General features: G+C 40.7%; 1 protein-coding gene across 1 annotated transcript in view; it reads left to right on the top strand.

The window, feature by feature from the left end:
- Positions 1-21699, top strand: part of uba7 (ubiquitin-like modifier activating enzyme 7) — a 42243-nt gene that overhangs the window by 18647 nt on the left and 1897 nt on the right. The window contains exons 21-23 of the mRNA XM_037776291.1: positions 1200-1391; positions 19070-19171; positions 20859-20941. Of these exons, the coding sequence (XP_037632219.1) occupies positions 1200-1391; positions 19070-19171; positions 20859-20941 (377 nt within the window). The remainder of the gene's footprint in view (positions 1-1199; positions 1392-19069; positions 19172-20858; positions 20942-21699) is intronic.

The raw sequence follows: 21699 nt of genomic DNA, 5'->3' as shown, positions 1-21699 counted from the left end.
GCGCTTTACTTCAGTATTTTCATTTTTGCTGCTATTCCACTAAATTTCAGAATGAAATATTGTAAAAAAATACTGTTCATTTTCATTTTAAAGGACCGATATGTGATATATTAACTGTAATAAATCATAAAATGACTATGATACGTCATCGGAGATTAAGGAAACATGCTAAATTGAAATACTGGCTTCTCTGACAACAACGCTACAGCCAGTATGTTCTCCTTTGAATTTCCCATTCCGGTCCGTAAGACCTGTTTTTGTTTTGGATCTGTGTGATCCCGTCCACTGACCATTTCAACACCCTGTTATCACATATGAAACAAATCGTCAGGCAAACAGCCTTCTGCAGCCATGGAAGCAAGCAGACGAACTGGATCAACAGAGATAACGTTAACGTTAGATTCTACCTGACCTGAAAAGCCTCGGCTCATCTGTCTATGGTCCGTGTGCAGCTGGGTTATTAAGACAAAGAGTATTTGAGCCGACCACTGCTGGCCAGAGGCTCACACAGTCATGAAGGTAACCCTTAAATTTCGAAAACGTGCGCTGCTAACATTCACACCGGAGAAGCGGACGGGTGACGGCTCCAACGTTTTGAATTTGGACTGCTATTACCATTTTAAACGCTACAGTAGCTGTCAGTCCTGTATATTATTCCTTTAAATATGATGCATGAATACAGATTAGACTGTCCAGCTCATAAAGTAGTTAAAATTAGATCCACAAGACCAGCTTAAACTGCTTCTTTTATATTTATGCATTACTAATAATGAATATATAATATAATATATAATAATATAATTCTGATAGGGCCGATCCTGCTGCATAATCAGTACTTTACTTTTGATACTTAAAATACATTTTGCTGATAACATTTAAATACCTTTACTTAAGTAAGATTTTGAATGCAGGTCTTTTACTTGTAATGTAGTCTTTTTACATTGCTGCATGGCTGCTAAGTACATGATCTGAATACTTCTCTCACCACTGAATGTAGTAGAGCTGAAGTATAAAGTAGCACAAAATAGACATGCTGCAAGCAACTCAAAAATTGTACTTAAATAAAGAACATTAGTACATATACTTTATTTTTCACTACTGGAATTTTGTAAAAAAAAAAAAACGCAGTTATACGCATATCATTCTGCTTGATTCTAATACATTTTAAAAGTGAGCTTTCCTTTCTGTCTCCTCCACAGAGTAAGCGCATTGCTGGAAGGATCATCCCAGCCATAGCTACCACCACCGCCGCAGTGGCAGGCCTGATGTGCCTGGAGCTGTATAAACTGGTGCAAGGTCACCAGAAGATCAGCTCTTACCGCACCGGTTATATGTACCTGGCTGCCCCGCACATTGTGTTGTCCCAGCCGAACCGGGCCCGGCACTTTGAGGTGAGTAACGGTTCTATACACCCACAGCCGTTTCTACTTAAAATCAGTGATCGTGGTGGGTTTAGGGACAAGATTTACAAAGCCGTCAGTCACATATAGGATCTGAATAAGGCACTTTATACAGCCTGACAGACTCTTACTGTATATACTGTATACTATTTATAATTTAAGCCCCGTCTACTTTGGGGATAGATCTGTTTGGTCCTTTGTAGATTTACGTCCTTCCTCTCTGGCTGGAGAGCATTAAGTCATGAATGAGTGCTCTCAGAGTAAGAGACCACTACTGACTGTCAATCTCTTGCATATGAACCAAGTCTTTAGCTAGCTCAGTTTAATCCTCGGGGCATTTCAGTGCAGGTAAGGCATAAACACAGCCATGTCTGCTTCTGTGTTTGCACAAATTAAGTGAATTTAAGGCAACTGTAATTCAAAGCAAAAGTGACAGGAGCTTATTCTCTTAGGACGGAGTCCTTATAGGATCAAATTCACCCCAACGCTTGAGGTTATACCAGGTTTGTGAGGTCATACTAAGTTCTTTGTGCTGTATCGGCCAAGCTTTAAAACACAAACACCAAATGGCTACCAGCCAGATTCAAAAGCCAAGCAACTCTTAGGGTCACATTTTAGGTCAAGTCTGAGGGGATATCCAGTGGAATCATTTTGTTGCCCCCTTACAGGCCCGACTGCTTTTCCTTCAGTAGAGTGCTGGAATGAGTCCTAAAACCTGGAAATGAGTTCTCACTTTAGCACTTCCGGTTCTCTCCTCTTAAAGTCAATGGCTTTTTTGAATGGGTTTTTAGTTAGATACCAGTAAATACCCCAATTGATTATTTTTTAAGCATCTACGTGTCTTAAAAAAATGGCTAAATGAGGCTACTTAACGTCATCACGCTGACTCGTCCGCCTTTACAACCTCGTTGTTTATAATCGTGCTCATGCGACCGTGGTGTAGTCAGTTTATTAGATTTACGCTTAAAAAATCATAAAGTGGTGTTCATTTATGGAGATTATCTTGCCGAACAAAATGTGTAAGTATCATAAACATGTGTTTGCCACAGAGCTTATTTTCTGCAATAATCAAAAACCCAATGGAAAAATCCCATTGGGTTTTTGTCGAGGAGAAACAGGGTGATGCCAACTTCCTGGTTGCCCTACAAAAATACATCATCCCTGCACCACTTTATGTCTCACCTCTGGAGGGAATCCGATATTGGAGCTGCCCTCACCAGCTCTCTCTCACTCAGAGCATTGAACCTCTGACAGACAGGGGTCACTGGGGGTCAGCGAGTGGGGTAACTGTGTCCTCTGGGACGTGAGGGTGCAATGGCAGGGAGCTGTGAGACAGTGTAGGTCTGGTTTCAGGTTTGGTTACAGGCAAAAATGCTGCAGCTGCATTAAAGTCTGCTGTGATGACAGAGGCAGCTGTGACTTTCTGTGCAGTTCTGAAGTTCCAGGCGTGCCCTCTTCCTTACTTACAAAGACCCCGGTGTTCTCACAGTTGCTGTCTGTAAACTTGGTCAGCGAAAGTGTTTGCACATACTTCTAAAATTTGCTGGCTGTAACACAACGTTGCCCAAGCAGCATGGAGCGTTGGATACACTCGGTGAATGATTGCAGTCGCACGGACAGAGTACCTGACATCATCGCAGCCAGAGGTTATATAGTTAAGTGTTGAATCATTTAGTCAGAGGGATGGGCAGACATTAGACTTTCCAGACCCAAGCTTTTTCAGCTATAGTGTTGCAGCATCAGCTTTTAAGCCTGGTTCTATTCACCAGAGGAGAGATAGGACACCACCAGAGGAGAGAGGCTCGGCCCTGGTTCAGGATCAGCGGTTTCAAGGTTGGGGACAAATCTGGCACTAGTAAAAGAGGAACACACATGTGCTGTTACACATTTTGCTCTCAGAGAGAGAGAGAGAGATAGATGGTTGGCTGCCAAATCTTCAGTCATCTGAGTGGGAGATGCTCTAATGTCTGCCAAAGAAAACATGTCAGTCTTTAGTCTTCATAATTAGTTTAAATGTGTCTGTGATACCTTCTAGAAAAAATCAGTTCAGCTCCTTTTCTCAAACATATTCCACTTTTTCTATTTAGTATATTATCCACATAGGTACCTTCACTGTCATTCAGCAAACACATAGCAAAATATCAAATAGCATCAGTACTTGTAGTTTATATGATTACTCAAAATGTATGTTGTGTATCACAGTAAATATCTTGATAATCAGTTCCAGACTGGAGCTTGACCCATAAATGCCAGAACAATATTATCGGTTGATATTAGCTTATTGCGGCATATTCGTATCTGCATATATGTTGGCCAATAAGTAACAAAAAAATTCCGTTTTTAATAGGGCTGGACGATAATTAAATATAATAATTTAACGTCTTTCAATGGAATCATATCATGATGAAATCACATATTGAGATATTATGATATACACAACTACGTCGTCTAAATTGATAATAACAAGCACATACTAACTTGGTTAACTGAATTGGTAAGAATTCTGCTTATGGGAATACCCCAGAGTAGTTAAATCAAACTATTGTCTTAATCAGATTACTCTGTATTTGGGTGTATACATGTAAACATATAGCTAAATATTTATTTATGTATTTATTTATTCTCTATAATTTCTCTTGAAACTGTTGTTGCACTAAAGTTCTTAATTAAATGAGAACATACTCAGTACTGTTCATTTGTCAAGTATTTCATTCACACAGGAGTATACAAAAAATAGATTTAACCATGTGGTTATTCGATGTAGACTATTTATTTTTTTAATTACCAGAAAAAACATACTATATCGCGATATATATATCATTATTGAGATATGAAATTACCTACTGTATATCAGGATAGAAGATTTTGCCCACAACGCCCCACCGCAGTGTTGAAATACCAAAATGAAGTAATTTAGAAACAGTATCGCCCTTACATCATCACATAACGGGATAACTGCTCGTGATTCTTGATACATATTTGAACCCTGCAAAGTAGGATGTACATGAAGGATGTAAACATAGATTACTTATAATAGCAGAAATTAGCCCACAGTAATAAAAGCAGAAACAAAAACAACATAGCTATTAATATTCTCTTATCTCTCTAATCTGTCTGAGATTAGAGGAGGTTTTATTAGCTCGCCTTTGAAGCAACCACAGACGTGCAGCTGTTAAATATCACTGATCAGACATGCAGCATCGAGAGCTCAGCTTACTTTTGCAATGACTTAGACCTCTCCCCTCATGAGATCAGTCTCAGTTCATTAATATCAAGTAACAACACTCAAATCTCACTGGTCGTACTGGCGGCCCACCGGGTGTTCACCCAAAGTGGAGTGTTTCTGAACCACCACATCACAGCATTGCCAGATGTTTGTCAGTCATCGTAATGCAACCGGCATTATCACAACTCTGTAGTGGAAAAAATATGTCAGTGTGATGGTTGTTTTGATTGAAGGCTTTCGGAAAAGGTGTTTTAGATGTGGTTGTGTACCACTCTGTCGACACATGACTGTTTTACTCACAGACTCTTTAACTAAAATAGATTGCTGCTCATTCTCCCACCATGCCATCCCTTTTCCAGAAATTGTTGCTTTAAAGCAGCTGTTTCCCAAAATAGGAAGTCCCCCTAGCCTTCCCCTGCTGCTGTTATGGAGGCAGAAATATGTAAACAAATGGAAGGCTGTCCTTGTGCGCTCAACACTGCGATTTTTTTAGTATCGTTTTCCTCCTTGTGTTTATGTTTGTCAGTCGGGGGGCCAAGGCACAGGCCATTAAAGGAGTAGCAAGTCTGGCAAGCTCACAGAGATGCATATCTCTAAAAAGGCAAGAAATGTTCCCACAAAATCTGCTGCCTTACACATCATCATATACCGTATCCACGAAAAGCTTGTTGTCACTTGGCTCAGATGTTGCTGCCACAATTTTAAAGCTGCAGTCTTTAAGTTATTTGAATATCCTACTCGACTGTCGGCACCTCATCTGTTATTGTGTTGAGAAGATTTAGTAACACATGAATCTTTCCAGCTCATATGAAATAACAAAATACAGCATGACAGACATTCTAGTGATAAGAATTTCTCACTGAAATGAGACACGACTGTCCAATGACATCCAACGTGTGAGTTTCCAATTAATTAAAGCTGTACTCATCAATAGTTTTATATTAACCATGGGTCAAATGACTAAATGTAATCTGTAATCTGAAAGATTCCCCTCAGTTTTACATAGCGTTTTAGTGTCTTTCAGGTTATTTTTGGTTGTACAGCCCATCTCATCAACCCAGTTTCCAGCAGCAGCAGCACGTGGCTGGAGACCACACAAGAGCTAAAAAGGAGAATAAATGTTGGACTTATAGTCATTTCATGGTCAAAAATACATTATAATAAGTTGAAAGAAGCTTGTTTCACTGCCCTCACGTGGCCAAAAAATGAGAAATGAATGCTGCTTGAATGCACTCTTTGTTGTACAATAGAGTAGTTGATGCGATGTATGGCTGCACGGTCATAGACAGTGCGTGTTATTACAGAAAACAAAACCTCGCCAGACACTAAAGGATATTTCAAGTACAACAAAGATTAATGAGTGCCGTGCTCCTGCAGCTGTAACTGAGCTGCAGCCTCAGTAAAACATGTGGAGTGAAACATCAACCGAGGCCCGTGCAGAGGAGGACGTTTTTCAGCTGGGTATTAAATAGCTCCATCCCCAACCCCTCCAGCAGCTTGCCTAACTCTCTGTATCAGTGTATGCTGTCTTTACTCGTCTGCTCGGCTGCCTGCTGGTTGAGTGCCATGGAAATACTCCCTCTTCCATGTCTGTGCACACATCCTCCACACCCTAGCCTCAGCTTCGTGCCCTTTCACGCTCCCTCGGTGCCCCTCTTCCCCGGCTTGCCCTTTCGGTCTCTAATTGAATTAGCAGTGTTGGAGGCAACACTCCTGATCTCAAGGAAAGCCACTCCGAGGTCGATGCTCACACTAGTTCTTTGTTAATTGCCTGCAGAAATGACGGCTATTTCCTGCCTTCACAGGAAGCAGTGTATTGAAACCAGATTTCCCAGGGAGCACTAGGTGATCTTGCTGTATGGTCTGTAGAGCACCAGGAGGAGGCAGGGGCTTTGTGTTCATCTGCTCCAGCCTCTGCTTCTAATAAAGTTTTCATTCACAACTTGCTCAGCAAAAAAAGCCTTCTTGATATTTGATGCACAAGTTAGGAAGAAACAAGGATGTTTGCACTTTTGCTGAGTATCCAGGATGGTTGTGTGTTGTTTTACATGGAGAAAGTGAAACCTGCAGCTATAGATGATTTGTGATTTGAGCACTTCTATAATTGAAGGTCTCACATCTGTCACACACATTACAGCGACTGGCTTAAAGAGAGAAAGAAAACAACAAAGGGGGGAGATTTAGGCTACTTCACATGTGGTTAAATCTGTGTCGGCCTCCTCGGACTGTGCCAGTAAAGAAACGGGGTGAACATGATCCAAGGCCTTCATATTCCTCTGGGAGCTCCAGCATGGACTGCATTGTGCAGTTTGTAACTCAAGACCCAGACATGAATAGTGCTCACGGGATAATGAGTAATCTGTGATTAACAAAGACGGCTTGTGCCTTCTGTTGTCCTCCAGGTTTTTTTGTTGTTGGTGTTATTGTGTGGTTGGCCTTATGTTTTTAAGTCATCTGTTGTTGTTCCGTCACTGCTGCTCTTTAGTTCCCCACAGATCATTAGCTTCCCATTTGTGTCATCAAAAACAATATTATGTCTGTACACGGGTTGTTTATTTATGTAACAACAGACACATTTAAATAAAAGTCTACTTAAAGATAGCTATCCAGATGATTTATTTAGTAACATATGTGGTACGGCTCATAAACTCAGCATGTACGCTACCCATTTAGCCAAATTAAAAAGCCAGAGGCTTTTGGTAGCTCGTTCAAATTATCCTCAACTATCTTCTCATTTCACACGTATTTAAGCCACAGGCCCGAGTTTTTAATGAGAAACACAATACAGTATGGCTTTTTGGTTAGACAGACTGCTCTTCAACTAGCTGAATCCCCATATTCACTTCTCTGAAGGGTCCCTAAGCAAAGCAGTGAACTACCCTGCAGTTGACCCTGACCTCTCACCTTCATGGAGAAGCCAATATAAAATAAAAACTTTTTATGAAAGAGCATTAATTACTAAATTTGCAAACCCCCTTCGCCCAAACAACAATTATCCAATAAAAGTCTAGCAATCCTAACTAATCATAGGATGTGCATGGGGCTCTAGAAGTATAAAAGGTTTAGAGGGAGGTAACTTTTTTCTTTTGCCTTACCAAAACCAAAAATAAAAGAGAACAAGTGTAACCTAAGCTGCAGATGTTAGTATGTCTCACTTATTAGCTTACTATCGATGGGAGCAGTGAAGTAACTGGTTAGGATGCTGACTTTTTGCCTCAGCCTTGCAGCTTTAGCTTCAGTCTTTTATCACAATATCATGTAGCCTCTGTAGCCATCGACTACATATTTAAGATCCTTTTACAAGGTTTCTATTTTAAAATGAGTCAGTTTGAAACATTAAAAAGAGCTACAGTTGTCATTTCATTTAAAAATCAGCAGTCTACAGTGGATTTTGAGTGACGAATCAGCCCCCCATTATCACTAAAACATCACACTGTCACATAACGTGCATATGCTCCGTGTGAGAACGGAAAGCATGACAGGTATGCCAATGGTAACTAAAGCTTAACAACACAATCAGTTATTCACGCCACACTAAATGGATGTTTTCACCTAAAATGTACCTCCGAAATTATTTTTACAACCTTCACAAATAAGTATCTGCATAAGTATATTCAAGGATTTAATACTTCTGCTGTGGGTTTGTTTGTTTTTCATGCAGGAAAAGATAATAAAGCTGCCTTTGTGAGGCATGGTCTAAAAGTCAGTTTTTATACCTGTCTGTTTAAATAGCGTTAGAACAGAGCTTTGAATATTGACATTGTGTCGGCTTTGATACCTCAGCTGTGTGCTGTGATAATAAGTTCATTTTGTTCCTCTGTGGTGTTGAACATGTGTCCCATCGGGCAGATTCAGTGGAATGTTAAATAAATCTGAAAGCAGATGAAAATGATTGTCTTTATTATACAGACTCTCAAATATAGCTCGAAGGAACTTATTTATCTATTCTCTTTACAGTAGAATAGTAGAGGATCCACTTTTCTCCACCAAAATGTATACAGGGAACCAACACAAAACAGCAATAACTCTGGGTCTCACTAAGGGCTGATTATTTGGCTTTCCATCTTTCCATTTATCTCTTTCTCTCATCCATTGTTAGCCCCAGGATTTGCCATGTTTCCCACCACTTCTTTTATTCAGGCCTGTTGGACTCGGTGTAAGCACCATGTGGAAGTTATTAAAGGTCTCTGTCCTCCTGCTTCATTATTCTCCCATTACAACACCAATGCTAGCGGGAGATGGGCTACAGGTTTCTAATTGGTGACATTAAATTTAAGTTTAACAGCTGTTCCTGAAGTTTACAAATTTACACATTAACTCTGAATTCTAAAGGTATTCAGTCACGTCTTGCTTCCTCACCTCCCCAACCCCCCTTTCTTTCTCTACCAACACACACAGGATCTGTTACCTCATATGTAAACACAAAACCTCACCGTTTGTAATGATAATGTCACATGTGGCTAATTGTGTCCTCTGCTCTGTGAGGCACTGCAGGACAGTCTGTCTGCTTGCTGTCTGTCTGCAGACTGTATGTGGTTATGTATGCAGTGCACATGAGGCACTGACTAACAACATACACATGTCCTCCTGGCTCTGTAATGGAAATAGAAATAAAGTAACTTTTTTTTACTGGTCTTAAAAGCCACATGAAATGTGCCCATAAAGGAATTGAAACAGTTTGTGTACATCCACAGATTGAGGCTGCAGGGTTATTAATAGCTCCTAATGAGAGTTTGTCATGGATTTTATGTAAATTGTATGCTTTTATGAGCAAATTAATGTTTTTGCCTCAATTTCCTTTATAATGAATGAGACAGGAACTTACACCAATTGGCAGCAGTCTGTTTGGCAAAGCTGAGTGGCTCAGGCAGTGAAGGCTCAGTCATCTTTAGGCCGCTTGTTGAAATATGGCTATATTTTGTTCCATGTTTACAGCAAAAAGAAGCCCTGCAACGGGCTTGTGCAACTGCAAAGTGTACAGGCCTCCAGTCAGTAAGGGATCAACAAAGTGATTACAATTCATACTGACGGGGAACATGAATGACTCTACCAAATTTTGTGGCAACCCATCCAATAGTTGTTGAGACATTTCATTCAATACCGTAAATGTCGAGCTGCTGGTGGAGGAAATCACCAAAATCGTTACAATTCATTGTCTCTTTTTCGAAGTGTGCAAAAGCACAGTTAAGAATGGGGCAAACCTGGGATCATGTCTTAAAGTAAGCAATGTTTCCTCTGTTGTATCAGGGCAGATGCAGTTTTGATTGGCCACATTAAGTGTTCAATACCTTGTGAGCGGTGTGGAAGTCTCATGTGTCTTATTTGTTTGTGTCCAACATCAGATAACCTTACAGCGTATTAACTGCTGACAAGAACTGGACATCATATTGACCCACAGATGTCAATAACTTGCTCCAGGGACCAAAACGTGTATATACTGCATTACACCCTGTAACCGAAGAGCGTGACCTTTGATTACTAAAGCATTTAATCAATGGTACAAGCTCTGATGTAGCAGCGGAAGACACACTGATTATGTTCAGAGATGTGCATTGCTATGGAATTGATCCCGGTGACACATTTGCAGATGTGTGTCCCAGTTCCTATATTACATATCAATAAACAGTATGTGCTATAGTAATCATAGCTGTCACAGTGTATTTGGTTACGATACAAGAAATCAATGTTCTTCGCCATTTTGTACAGGAATTAATCCAATAGGTGTCAACAGAAGATCACTTATACAAGACTTTAATTGACAAGACCTCTGTTTTATCAGTGCATCATTCCATCTTAAAATTTGCCCAATCGTACGTGCATGTATTACAAATGTTGGTAATTAAGTAAGAGGCATAAGATGCATAATTCGTGGTCTTGTGTTGGGACTATCAGATGCATCACTTCGAAGCATTTTGATGATAATTCATTGCTTTATAACTGTGATTTTGTCCATCAGACATTTGCTGTTCGAGTGTCTCTGCAGGCTCCAGCATGTCAGTGGCCCATTTGTAAGAGGAGCATTTTATTGACTCAGTCCTTCTGCCCCAGGTCCTTTTCAGTCAGGCGGAGTGCTGTTATCTTCTCATTTGAAAGACAATCACATTGAGATTCTGTTTGCTGTTTTACACGTCAATGGGAGCCTTTCAAAAGCAACGGGCTGCATGCTTTCAGTCTGTGTGTCAAACTCGGCACTCTCCTGAGTGTCTGCTGAGCTGCACCTCTATAGTCAGCCTTTAAAACATACAGTTTATGATTGTTAATACAAAAAGTCTTTAATACTGATTTTCAATGTATTTGGTTTGATGTATTGTTTTAATGGTGTGTAAGACTGGTATCCTGTCAATTCTCTGGGGTGTTGGGGTAATAATTGCAGTAGGCTGGAGGGAGCAGTTGGAGGTCTCAGCCATCTGTTTCTTCATTGCAGTCCAAAGAGAGTGGTGATCAATAGTGACCAGGTAGCAGATGACACTCCCGATCAGACAAACAACACACTTTACATGACAGTACTCTTGTCCCTTTGTAAAAAAATAAAAAGGCCATACAGGAAAACATAGACAAACATGTTTCTGTAGCTTTAGGTAAACTGCTCTTCAGCATCATTTCTGATTAGGATAAATCTACCTCAAAATAGGATTCACATATGATATTACAATGGTCTTTGGTGGTGTAGTCTACATTGAAAGAGCACACCACCAATTTAGCATTACACTCCTATAACATTGTCGGTGATGGACAGTTTAAACAAAAGGATAAAAATCGATGCAGCAGAACCAAAAGTTACTGTCTTTTATATTCCATACATTCTTCTTCTTTGTCAAAACCTGGCGCCTAAATTACCCACAATGCAGCTCGACCACTAACAGTTTAATAGGAGATTCAGGTATATTATGCTAGTAGCAGTTGTCATAAATGATGGTACAATGTACCCTGTGCTAAAGGAGATATAGTATGAGGAAGCATTGAAGCACCTTTCCTTAGTGTTTAGTGAATTCGAACAGCTCTTATCATGGCTGCCACGTAGATACTTCCGAGTCATTTCTCTCAGTCAGGAACCTTCCTAAGCTAAAAGACTATTTGACCGCAGCCTGGATCTACGTGTACACAGTGGAGGACGTCTATTATTTCCAGGAACGTGGCGAACGAGGAGCTGTTTTTGTCCGGTTCCAATATTCTTATAATATTCAACAATTACGAGACAAGTCAAATCACCCATGAAAGCAATGGCGTAAACACTAAACCGTAATGAAGTTGCAGATTGAAATATGTCATCAACGGAGTCTTGTGATTGGTTCGCTCGCTCCACATGAAAGTATCATCCGTCTTGAGGTGGAAAAGTGGCGGTACAGACTTCCCTGAATATCGATCCCTGCTCCCATTCACACATGACCCAATGCAGGAAATGTTCCTGAACATTTCAGGGATAAACTGCATGTGTGAAAGGGACTACCCAGTAATTACTGGGAAGTGTGTGTGTGAAAGAGTAACAACATTAATTAGAGCAACTCTGGTTTCATGTGAAAACATTGCATAAACATGGTTTAATGGTATTCTACTGTTTCACAATTATTTTTTCACAATGGTAATGCATCAAACGAGTCTTCAAAGTCTGTATCACTTTCTGTGTTACTCCTTATTAAACACACTCACAATCACATTCAGATAGATATACTATAATCTTCCAAAAGTGCTCTGGTGACCTTGTAGATCATTTACAGCTGTGAGCTTCCATCCATTGATGTTGTGATGTCATTGGCAGCATCACTGCACATCCCCATTAGCTCTGTACTGTAGGTATGACGTAAAGGAAGGTGTATTGATACTGGACGGTTGAAGAGGAAATGGATTGTCCACTTATGTTTCCAGTAAATGCAGTGGTTGTTTGAAACATGAAAGACTCTTCCTAGATTTAGTTTTAAAGGATGTTGTTTCCTTTGTTATGAAATAGTTTTAAGACTCTATGTGAAGCTGTTGTGACTAAAACTGTCTCATACAACACTTAACAATAGTGTATATGATTTTACATTTTAAAGGAGATAAAGTGCCAGCTCATCTTTAAACGTATGGATTACTTTCAACCCAGCAAAAAAAAGACACAAAAAAGATTGACTATATCAGTATATCTGAATTAACCTTGGTGCATACCTGCTTTTACTGCAGTATACAGCATGTACAGTAGACAGCAGCATCACTACCATATGTTCAGAAGTGAAATACGGCTTGACTTTGAGGCTCAGTCAAGGACTAATCTAGGACGAGACGTCTTACTGAAATTAACCAGAAATGGAAGCAAAGGGAAGCTAAAGAAGATTAAGATGAAAATATCATCTAAAAAGACCACACAGATCCTCCATCTGCCTCCCCTAAAGCTCACTGTAAAGCCCTCCAAAGGAAAAGCGTTGCCTTTGAAGAGGCAGGCCTCTAGCCACAACGGGTTGTAAAAAACGTTTCCACTGTTGGGATTCTGTCCAGATAATGAAGCCGAGGCAGGAGCGTGCCTCAGCAGTGCTGTTTCTTGTGGCAGACTGCAGGGAGGAGGACTTATAAAGGTTTTCCTACAGCTTCCTGTCTCCAAAAATGCTCCATTGTCTTAAAGGGCAAGATTAGAACCTCACGTTATGATTACGCTCCACATGCAGTGACCTGTGCAGAATGACCAGCATGATTGTGTTCCCTGAAGGGGATCGCAATCCGACTTGGATTCATTCTACCTCCTTATCAGGTTCACTCGGCTGAACTTCCTCTGGCTGCACAACATTCCCATGCCCTCACGTATATCTCAGAGGCGTCTATTTTTGGGTTCAGTAGCCATCGTTATCATAAGAGACTTTATTGTGTATCAGGTCCTGTGTTGTTAAACTGCCTTAGGGAGGTCTCTTCATTTCACAAATCTAATAATGCTAAATTCAAGCACTTAATATTGAAAGTACCTCAAACTGATTCTAACATGTGATTTCAAAATTTGGCAGAAGCAACACCCTGGTGACAAACAATACATTTAAAGAAGACTGTAGTGTTAAAGGTGCTCTATACGATATTCAGAGCATTAATATAGCATCAAACAACTATTTGCTATGGTGAATGGACTTGCATTTATATAGCGCTTTTATAGTCTCCACTCAGAGCCATGCTGAGGCACCTTTTAAGTTTAATTACAAAATGATACTGATTTGTATTCCTATTACCCTTTGAGAAGTTGTTTGATTGTGTTTCCAGACTGTGACCACCAGGCTTGGACAACTTCTGTTTCAGGCCTTCTCAGAGATTCTCTGACTGTGCTGTGACTCATTGTGATGAAGCCAGATCCTTCTGACCTTTTGATCATGTAATTCTGTAAATTTGAAGTCACGGTTTTATTGAACGTTGCCCAACATCTACTGATGAAAGGTTATTTTTTACTTAAAAGTGCTAGATAGAATTGAATATGAATCTATGTGGTGTTGCAAACAGAATAATAAAATAAACTGAGGTATTTTAAGCGTCTTGCAGTTTATATATATATAACATAATCTAAAACACATTGTTTTCTTATAACCACCTAATCAAACTAGATACAAATGAGGTCACATCTCACCTCATAAAGAACAGTAGAACTTTTTTAGTTTCCCTGAATTTGCTCTACAGACACATGGTTTATTGCGTGTTAAAGTCATCTGTTTCTTTATTCATATCTAGTCCTGTTTTACAGTTTTAGGACCAGGAACTTGGAAGGATGAAGGGCTATGTGGCTTATTTTATGATGAAATTAATTCATTTTTTTCCTGGAAGCTGTTTCTGTCTACATTTAGAGTTGTCAGGAAGAGCGGGGGAGCTCACCAGGCTTCCTGTCAACAAGAGGAAGCAGCCTGAAGTTTGAGCTGTTCATGTCAAATGTTTGGGGAACTTCTTATCTGAACAGGCCACATACTTTAGTGCCGGTGAATATACAGTATAACATGCATTATTTAATGTAATAATGCAGAAGCCACAAACATTGATAGAAAATTTGGAAGAATTTGGTCTCATTTAAAAAAAGAATACAAACTTAGATTCCGTCAAGGACAGTGACGCATTTTGAATTTGGCCTTAAATCTCAGGACATGAGGATGAAAAAGCAGTAAAGTAGGGATATTACATTATTAAGCATTACAATTATTTGTGTTGCTGTTACATGAAAATAATACTGTTTCAAAATTGTGACTGGAGTCGATACGAACACCATACAGTACATGCTAAGGGCAGTTTACATTCAAATGATGTCTGCGGTTATCCATAGCATCAGGGAAACTAGTGAAGTGAGAAGTGAAGTGAAATCTCATTGTGTTCCTTTATTGTTTTAGAAAGACCAGCTGTGTCATGTTTTAGGGGGAAGTTCAAAGCTCCATTTATAATACGGACTACAGTATGTGGACAGCAGATGAGAGATTTGGCTGCCCTCCAACAACAGAGCAGACGGAGTATAAACTTTTATGTCCACCACTGTGGCTGTATTTCCACTCAGGCCCGTCAAGTGGCCGTTTGTCTCGTCCTCATCCTCTGAAGTCAAACTCCGTGTAGTACAACCACCATGAATCCCGACTGCCAGCTCTGCTTTATGTCCAGACAGACCTCTGGATCTGCAGACACGCAGTGAGATAGGACAGTACTTGAACACAGCACACTCGTAGCCAATATTGAATCAGTAAATATGGCTTTTCTGAGGTTGAACAACTTGTCAAGTAGGGGACTATCTTGTGTCTCTGTAGTGCTGTGGTTTAGATCTAACCATTTCTAAAGTTCATTGCCATACACACTAGATACTTATTTATAATGCACTTACCTTGAGCCTTTTCAAAAATCCCAGCCTGCTATTTCCTAGATGGACACTCCAACCCCAAGGCCGGATTTTTTTTCAGGTGTTGATTAGCAATCAAGAAGCACTTGGCAGGGATTTGTCAATTGCGCGGTTTTCAGTATAGCAGGTGAGCAGCTCTACCTTTTGATTGGTCATTGTTATGACGGCAGTGTCCACTTTGAGCGCGGTTGGTTTATTAAAATATAACCGTGGATACAGATGTGTCTATATATTATATACTGCAAGAGAATTGCATTTGGGCTCCCAATAAAGCTGATTTTGTGTTATATTTCACACTGACAATTTGGTTCAATGTTGCTCTAAGAGGAAAACAATAACTCTCTGTTTCACATTCCTTCTCTTTCCCCAGAGATAACTGTTTCATTGGGCCATTTTAGTTTTTTTTGTGGTAGAGGCTCCATGACAAAAAGATACTGTAGTTGTGCTTGTGGGAAACCATTTGTAATTGTTTCCAGCGGACCGTTTGGTTCCAGCGTTCTTGCAGATTCTTCCTGCTATAGTGTTGAATAATTGACGTCACGGTACACACGGACTGATGGGGTAGTTGATTGGATTCAGGTTCCTGCCAGAGTTGTGCGACAGATATGAGAGAGAGGAAGGGAGGGGAGAGAGTAAAAATAGCCAGCATGCCTGCTTAGCATTGTGTAAAATCAGCATCTGCACACTCTGGCGTGGAACCACTGAACGAAGGACGTCCGTTTTAAAGTCTGAGTGTCTGACAACGACTTTGCATTTGCAAGATCATTTGAAATAATGGTCTTTTGTACTACAAGTGCATCTTCAGCCTTAAGTTCTGTTCTGCCATGGAAAGTCTGAGGTTGTACTGATAACTCACTCTGCATAAACAAAAGCAGAAGCTAACATGACCGGGGGTAAGAAGTGCATTTTGCAAACAAAACATGCTTTGTCTGAAAACGGGACAAAGGACCTAGACACCCTGTCAGAATTAAGGAGAAGTATGCCTCGAGTGTGTCTCCATAACCCCAAACCCCATAAGTGGTGGGAGTTGTGAGGGCTAGTCTAAAAGTTCCCCTTGGCTGCTGGAGCAGAGATAATTGGACCCAGGTTTAGCCGGGGTTTTGGTATTCACGTCTCGAGCCAAGTTTTGATCCTCACAACTTCTCTCACCAGACAGCGCCTGTGTCATCAGGGTCGTCCGACTACGTGATATATTTTGACATGTTTTCTGCATGTGAGGAATACTGACTCATTTCAGGTCAGGTGATGTTTTCTCCTACACGTGTGTGGATTATGATGTTTATGGTAAGCGCGTTGTGGCCTGTGAAAAAAACAATATCTGTCCAGAGGCACAAGAAACAGCAGCGTTTACATTTGCAGGGGTTTGAATTGATCGGTCTGTGTGTCAGGACTTCCTACTACTTGTCGCTGTCGGGTTATCCGTCTTAAAATCAGACCTCATGAGATGTGACGGGTGTGATGGCAGTGCAGTATGTAGGGTGACAGTGGAGCCTGAGGAAGAAGAAAGAGATGTTTTGTTTATGATGTTCTCTCGATTAATGACTGTGTTTGTTAAGCTTCATTTGGACTCACAAGACTCTCTCATCACGCTTCTCACGCCACGGTCTTGATGTATCAAATGAATTTCAGCTATTGACTGAAAAGAAAATCTCCCTTTAATGTAAAGCAGCACTTAGCAACAGTCCACTCATTGTTTTCATACGTACATGTAGAACTACAACGATTATTTTCATTATCGGTTAATGCAAAAGAAGCAAAAAAACATCCCCAGAGCCCAAAGTCATGTCTTCAAACTGATATAAAACTAGAAGAAATGTTGTGCTGATATGATAGCTGAGTTTTGGTACTCATACTGAAATGATACTTTTTTTGATACCTCACTTTGAGAAAATTCATGTTTTTCTTCAAAACCCCATTTTTTGCCTCCGCGTCAGTTGACAGCCATTATGTTTTTGGATTGTCCGTCTGTACATACGTCCATCCGGTCCGTTCTTGTGAATGCAATATCTCGGGAACGCCTGGAATTTCTTCAAATGTGGCACAAATGACTACTTAGACTCAAGGATGAACTGATTAGACTTTGCTGGTCAAAGGTCAAGGTCACTGTGACCGTACGTCCGCCCTTGTCTCGTGATATCTCAGGAAAGCCTTGAGTGAATTTTTTCAGATTTGGCACAAACGTCCACTTGGATTCAAGGATGAACTGATTAGATTAGAAGGGGTTGTTGTGGCTCAGAGGTAGAGCGGGTCGCCTTCCAATTGTAGGGTCAGCGGTTCAATCCCAGACTCCTCCAGTCCACGTGTCTTAAATGTCCTTGAGCAAGATACTTAACCAGCTGTGCCATCGGGGTGTGAATGAGTATTTAGATTAGATCCTGATGGGCAGGTTGCCACCTTGCATGGCAGCCTCTGCCATCAGTGTGTGAACGGGTGAATGCTGACATGTAGTGTAAAGCGCTTTGAGTGGTGGGAGGACTAGAAAGGCGCTATATAAAATGCCAAGTCCATTTAGATTTTTGAAGTCAAAGGTCAAGGTTACTCTGACCTCACAAAACACGTTTTTGGCCATAACTCAAGAATTCATAAGCTAATTACGACAATTTCACACAAATTTCTAAAGGGATAAAATGATGAAGTGATGACATTTGGACAGACATGGGTGTAAACTGCAACTTGACTGGTTGGCGGAGGTGTACAACCGCGAGGCGGTAATTGTAGTTCAAGAAGCTTGTATTGCAAGTTTTGATTTAAATCAGGAACTATCTGATTAAAGAAATAAATAAACAAGATGACACAAATGTGACCAGATGTTCGATGCCAGCTCTCAGAACTAGGCTGGGATGCTCTTGTGACACATTTTGGTCGGTACAAAAATAGCATTGAGGTTCAATGAACAGCCCTATTATCAAAATGGTCATTCATGATAATTGGAAAAAATTGTTTCAGCACAATGTACTACATCTATCAGCAAAACAGGACAGGAGATAAACGCTGCTATTATAGACACACTATCATCCCCAGTTTAAACAGCCAGATTTAAAATGTGTCACTTTACCACAGAAGACTCAGAGAACTACAGGAAATCCAGAATAAAAATGGCCCCTCAAAGCTTAAACTTCAGCTACTTGAAGTGCAATCTGGCAAGGTGTCTGGAATTTTTTCTATGTTGTTATTTCACTGCCCAGAGCAACACATTTATATTCACACAGATGCAGGTTTTATAAGCAACATTCTTCAACTTTTTCTCAAGTTGCATGAATCATATGCCCCAAACTACACGGACATGGCTGCTTGTATTTTTCACAGGAGTAGGATGGTTGTAAAACTGCGAGAATCGAGTAGATGGAAACTTGAGAAAAGCAGGAGGGTCACTTCATCATACATGAGGAAGCACCTTCTTGACCTCATCGCGTCTTGTTCGGGTCTGCGCTGCAGCTTTCAGGGGGCTGCTGATTGTTCTCAGCTGCTTTATAACACAGTGATGAAAAATGCAGTCCCTCTGCCGCTGAGGGGTCCAGGACTCTTGTTATGGAAACAAACATTTTCTGCACATCCCTCACAGCAAGTAGTAGTTCATCTGTCAACTTTGTCTGTGTGTGTGTGTGTTGGTGTATGTAATGTGTCCATCGGCAGGTCGCAGGAAAGAAATACACCCTGTGGGATGACTTCCTTGTTGAGGGCAGACGCTGCGGTCAGCCGGAAATGACCTTGGGAGATCTGTTCCAGTATATCAAGGTACGGCCTCCTTATTCCTCTCAGCAAGGAAACACACTTTCTTCACACCCTGTGCTACTGAGTGCATATTTTATGTGTGTGTGTTTTTTTTATCGCTAAACCTGCTCACCTTCCTCCAGTGCACACAATGGCCATTGTTTGAAATGATTGGCCACTTTACACCTTCCATTCACAACTTTAGGACTCTATTCTCCCATCCTGGAGGAAGGTCAAGCTGTCAAACTTTCTTCCAATGGCTCTGTGTACATACTCATGTCACTAATAATGCCTAATGTATTTTTACTGCAAGAAAACCTACAAGATTGATCCTTTTTTACACTTTTTTTTTTGAGATATAACACAGTAGTGAGTTTTAGAGCTGCTGGTAGGTGGACAATGCCAGGCTATCTGAATCCCCCTGTTTCAAGTTCGTGTGCTGAGTTAAGTTAGCCAGCTGCTTGTGGTAGCTTCATATTTAGCACACAGACATGAGAGTGGTACCTATCCTCTAATCCAGTGGTTCCCAAAGTGGGATCCGGGGACCCCCAGGGGTCCTTGAGGGGGTTCCAGGGGGTTCCCAGCAAAAAGGGGAATAATTTATTTTCAGTATAGTTCCATCCATAAGTAACACAATGACAGAACCCATGAGTATTTTGGTCATGGGTTTCATACACTTTATGTAATAACAAATGTAAAAGCAACATTCTTATCAGATGAGGAACCCTGGGACAAAATCTTATCAAAGGGGGGTCTGTCTGTTGTCTAATTTCTGTCAGTTTAGGGGTCCTTGACGTGAAAACGTTTGGGAACCACGGCTCTAATCCTACTCTCTGCGAGAAAGTGAATAAATGCATTTCCCAAAATGTCAAACTTTTCCTTTAAGGCCTCTACTACTATTTTATGACAAGGAATGTGCTTAGATGGGTAAACTGAGATAATCTGAAACAACTGGATAAAATCTTGTATCTTTAATAACTAAGATGCTGCCTTGCACAAAATTTACGCCAAAATACTTATAATAGAGATGAGTAGATAAACATGGCAGGACTGTTCCAATTTGATCTTCTGTCTAAGTCAAATTGTTGGACAGGTGACAAGAGTTTCCACAGCACTGAGAAATGTCAAGCTGTCACTTCCACCATCCCAAACATCGTAATGTTTGTTTTTCTAACTAAAAACGTAAAGTGGTTGATGATGAGGGGATTGCACACCATAGTATCCCAGAATACAATGTACATTTATAGAATATACTTGATATACCAATTGTAACCAGGATACTAGTCTGCATATCATGTAAAGTACAAGAAAATGTGATGTAGCATAAACCATGTCCTATTGCTTTTATGTACACTGTCTTTTTAATATGATATAGGTCACTTGCAACAGAAATGTCTGAGTGCGTGACTCCAAGCTTGTTTTTTTTATGCATGCACATTCTTGCCCTGAACAGACGTTTGGTTTATTGATTCTGCTGGAGTTTGTTCTGAGGAGGCAAAGGGAAAATAAATTGGCGAGCGATCATATTTGCTCCAGGTTTCGTTTAACCTTTGACTGGCCGGGTTCCTCCTGGTTTGTTTGTGGAGACACTGAAGAGCTTCCTGAGCTGCTGTCTTTGTAGAAACGACAGGAGATACTCTACTCTCATCTCTTTTTATGCATTGTTTGTTATATTGTACTGTACATTTTATTGAATCATTTCTTTGTGCAGGATAAATACAGCTTGACTATCTGCGCTCTCTTCTATGGATCAGCTATCTTATACGTGGGGCAAGAAGAGAGGCTCCAGCTGAGGTATGTCCGGCTAAGACAAACTTACAATGCAATTTTGCATATGCATGGCTACACATGGCACGCAACCCTGCGCACATAAACAATCACAATAAGCAGCCTCCCTTTGTTTGTTTAGAGGCTAATGGCAGGATGAGGTGTTTCCTCTGAGCCCGTGTGCAGAGAGCCTGTTGACACACTCACATGCATCACTGAACACTGACGAGTGAGACCGATCCTCCTCGGGTTTCCTTCTGTTTGTTGAGGATAAGAGTTAAAGAGTTAAATTAGTGTGAACCCTTTTTTTTCTGCATCGGAGAAGTCACGCTGTTTGGGCCTGTTCAGCAAATTTTAAGCCTTGAGGTGTTTGAAATGATTCAGGTGCTGCGTGCTGTGAACTCTACTCATAAAGAAATGTGCCACAGCAGAATATGCACCCTAAGGGATGTTTTGATTTCAGCAGGAGGGATAAATCAGGTCATAAATCAGATTTAATATCTAAATTTTACAGGCAATGATCTAATGGGTAAATTGAAAATATTTGATTGCAATCACTCTTTGTTTAAGTCGTGCTGTGAGGCCTTCATGTTCATCTTGAAACACATTGTGTGCATGTCCATGTCTGTTTGTGACGCTCACGTCTCTGGGGAACTGGTGTTGGTGTTGTGGTTAGATTACGCTGCAGGCGGAGAGGAAAGGGGCAGAGTGCCGGCCATGTGGACAGCAGGCCGCACATGACAAATGTCCTCTCCAGTAGTCACTTCCTGTGCAGTCGCCCTGCT

This window comes from Sebastes umbrosus, chromosome 1 (assembly GCF_015220745.1).
Source record: "Sebastes umbrosus isolate fSebUmb1 chromosome 1, fSebUmb1.pri, whole genome shotgun sequence".
Taxonomy (NCBI): domain Eukaryota; kingdom Metazoa; phylum Chordata; class Actinopteri; order Perciformes; family Sebastidae; genus Sebastes; species Sebastes umbrosus.
Note: the sequence above shows the minus strand (reverse complement) of the source record. Positions and strands in the feature narration are given on the sequence as shown.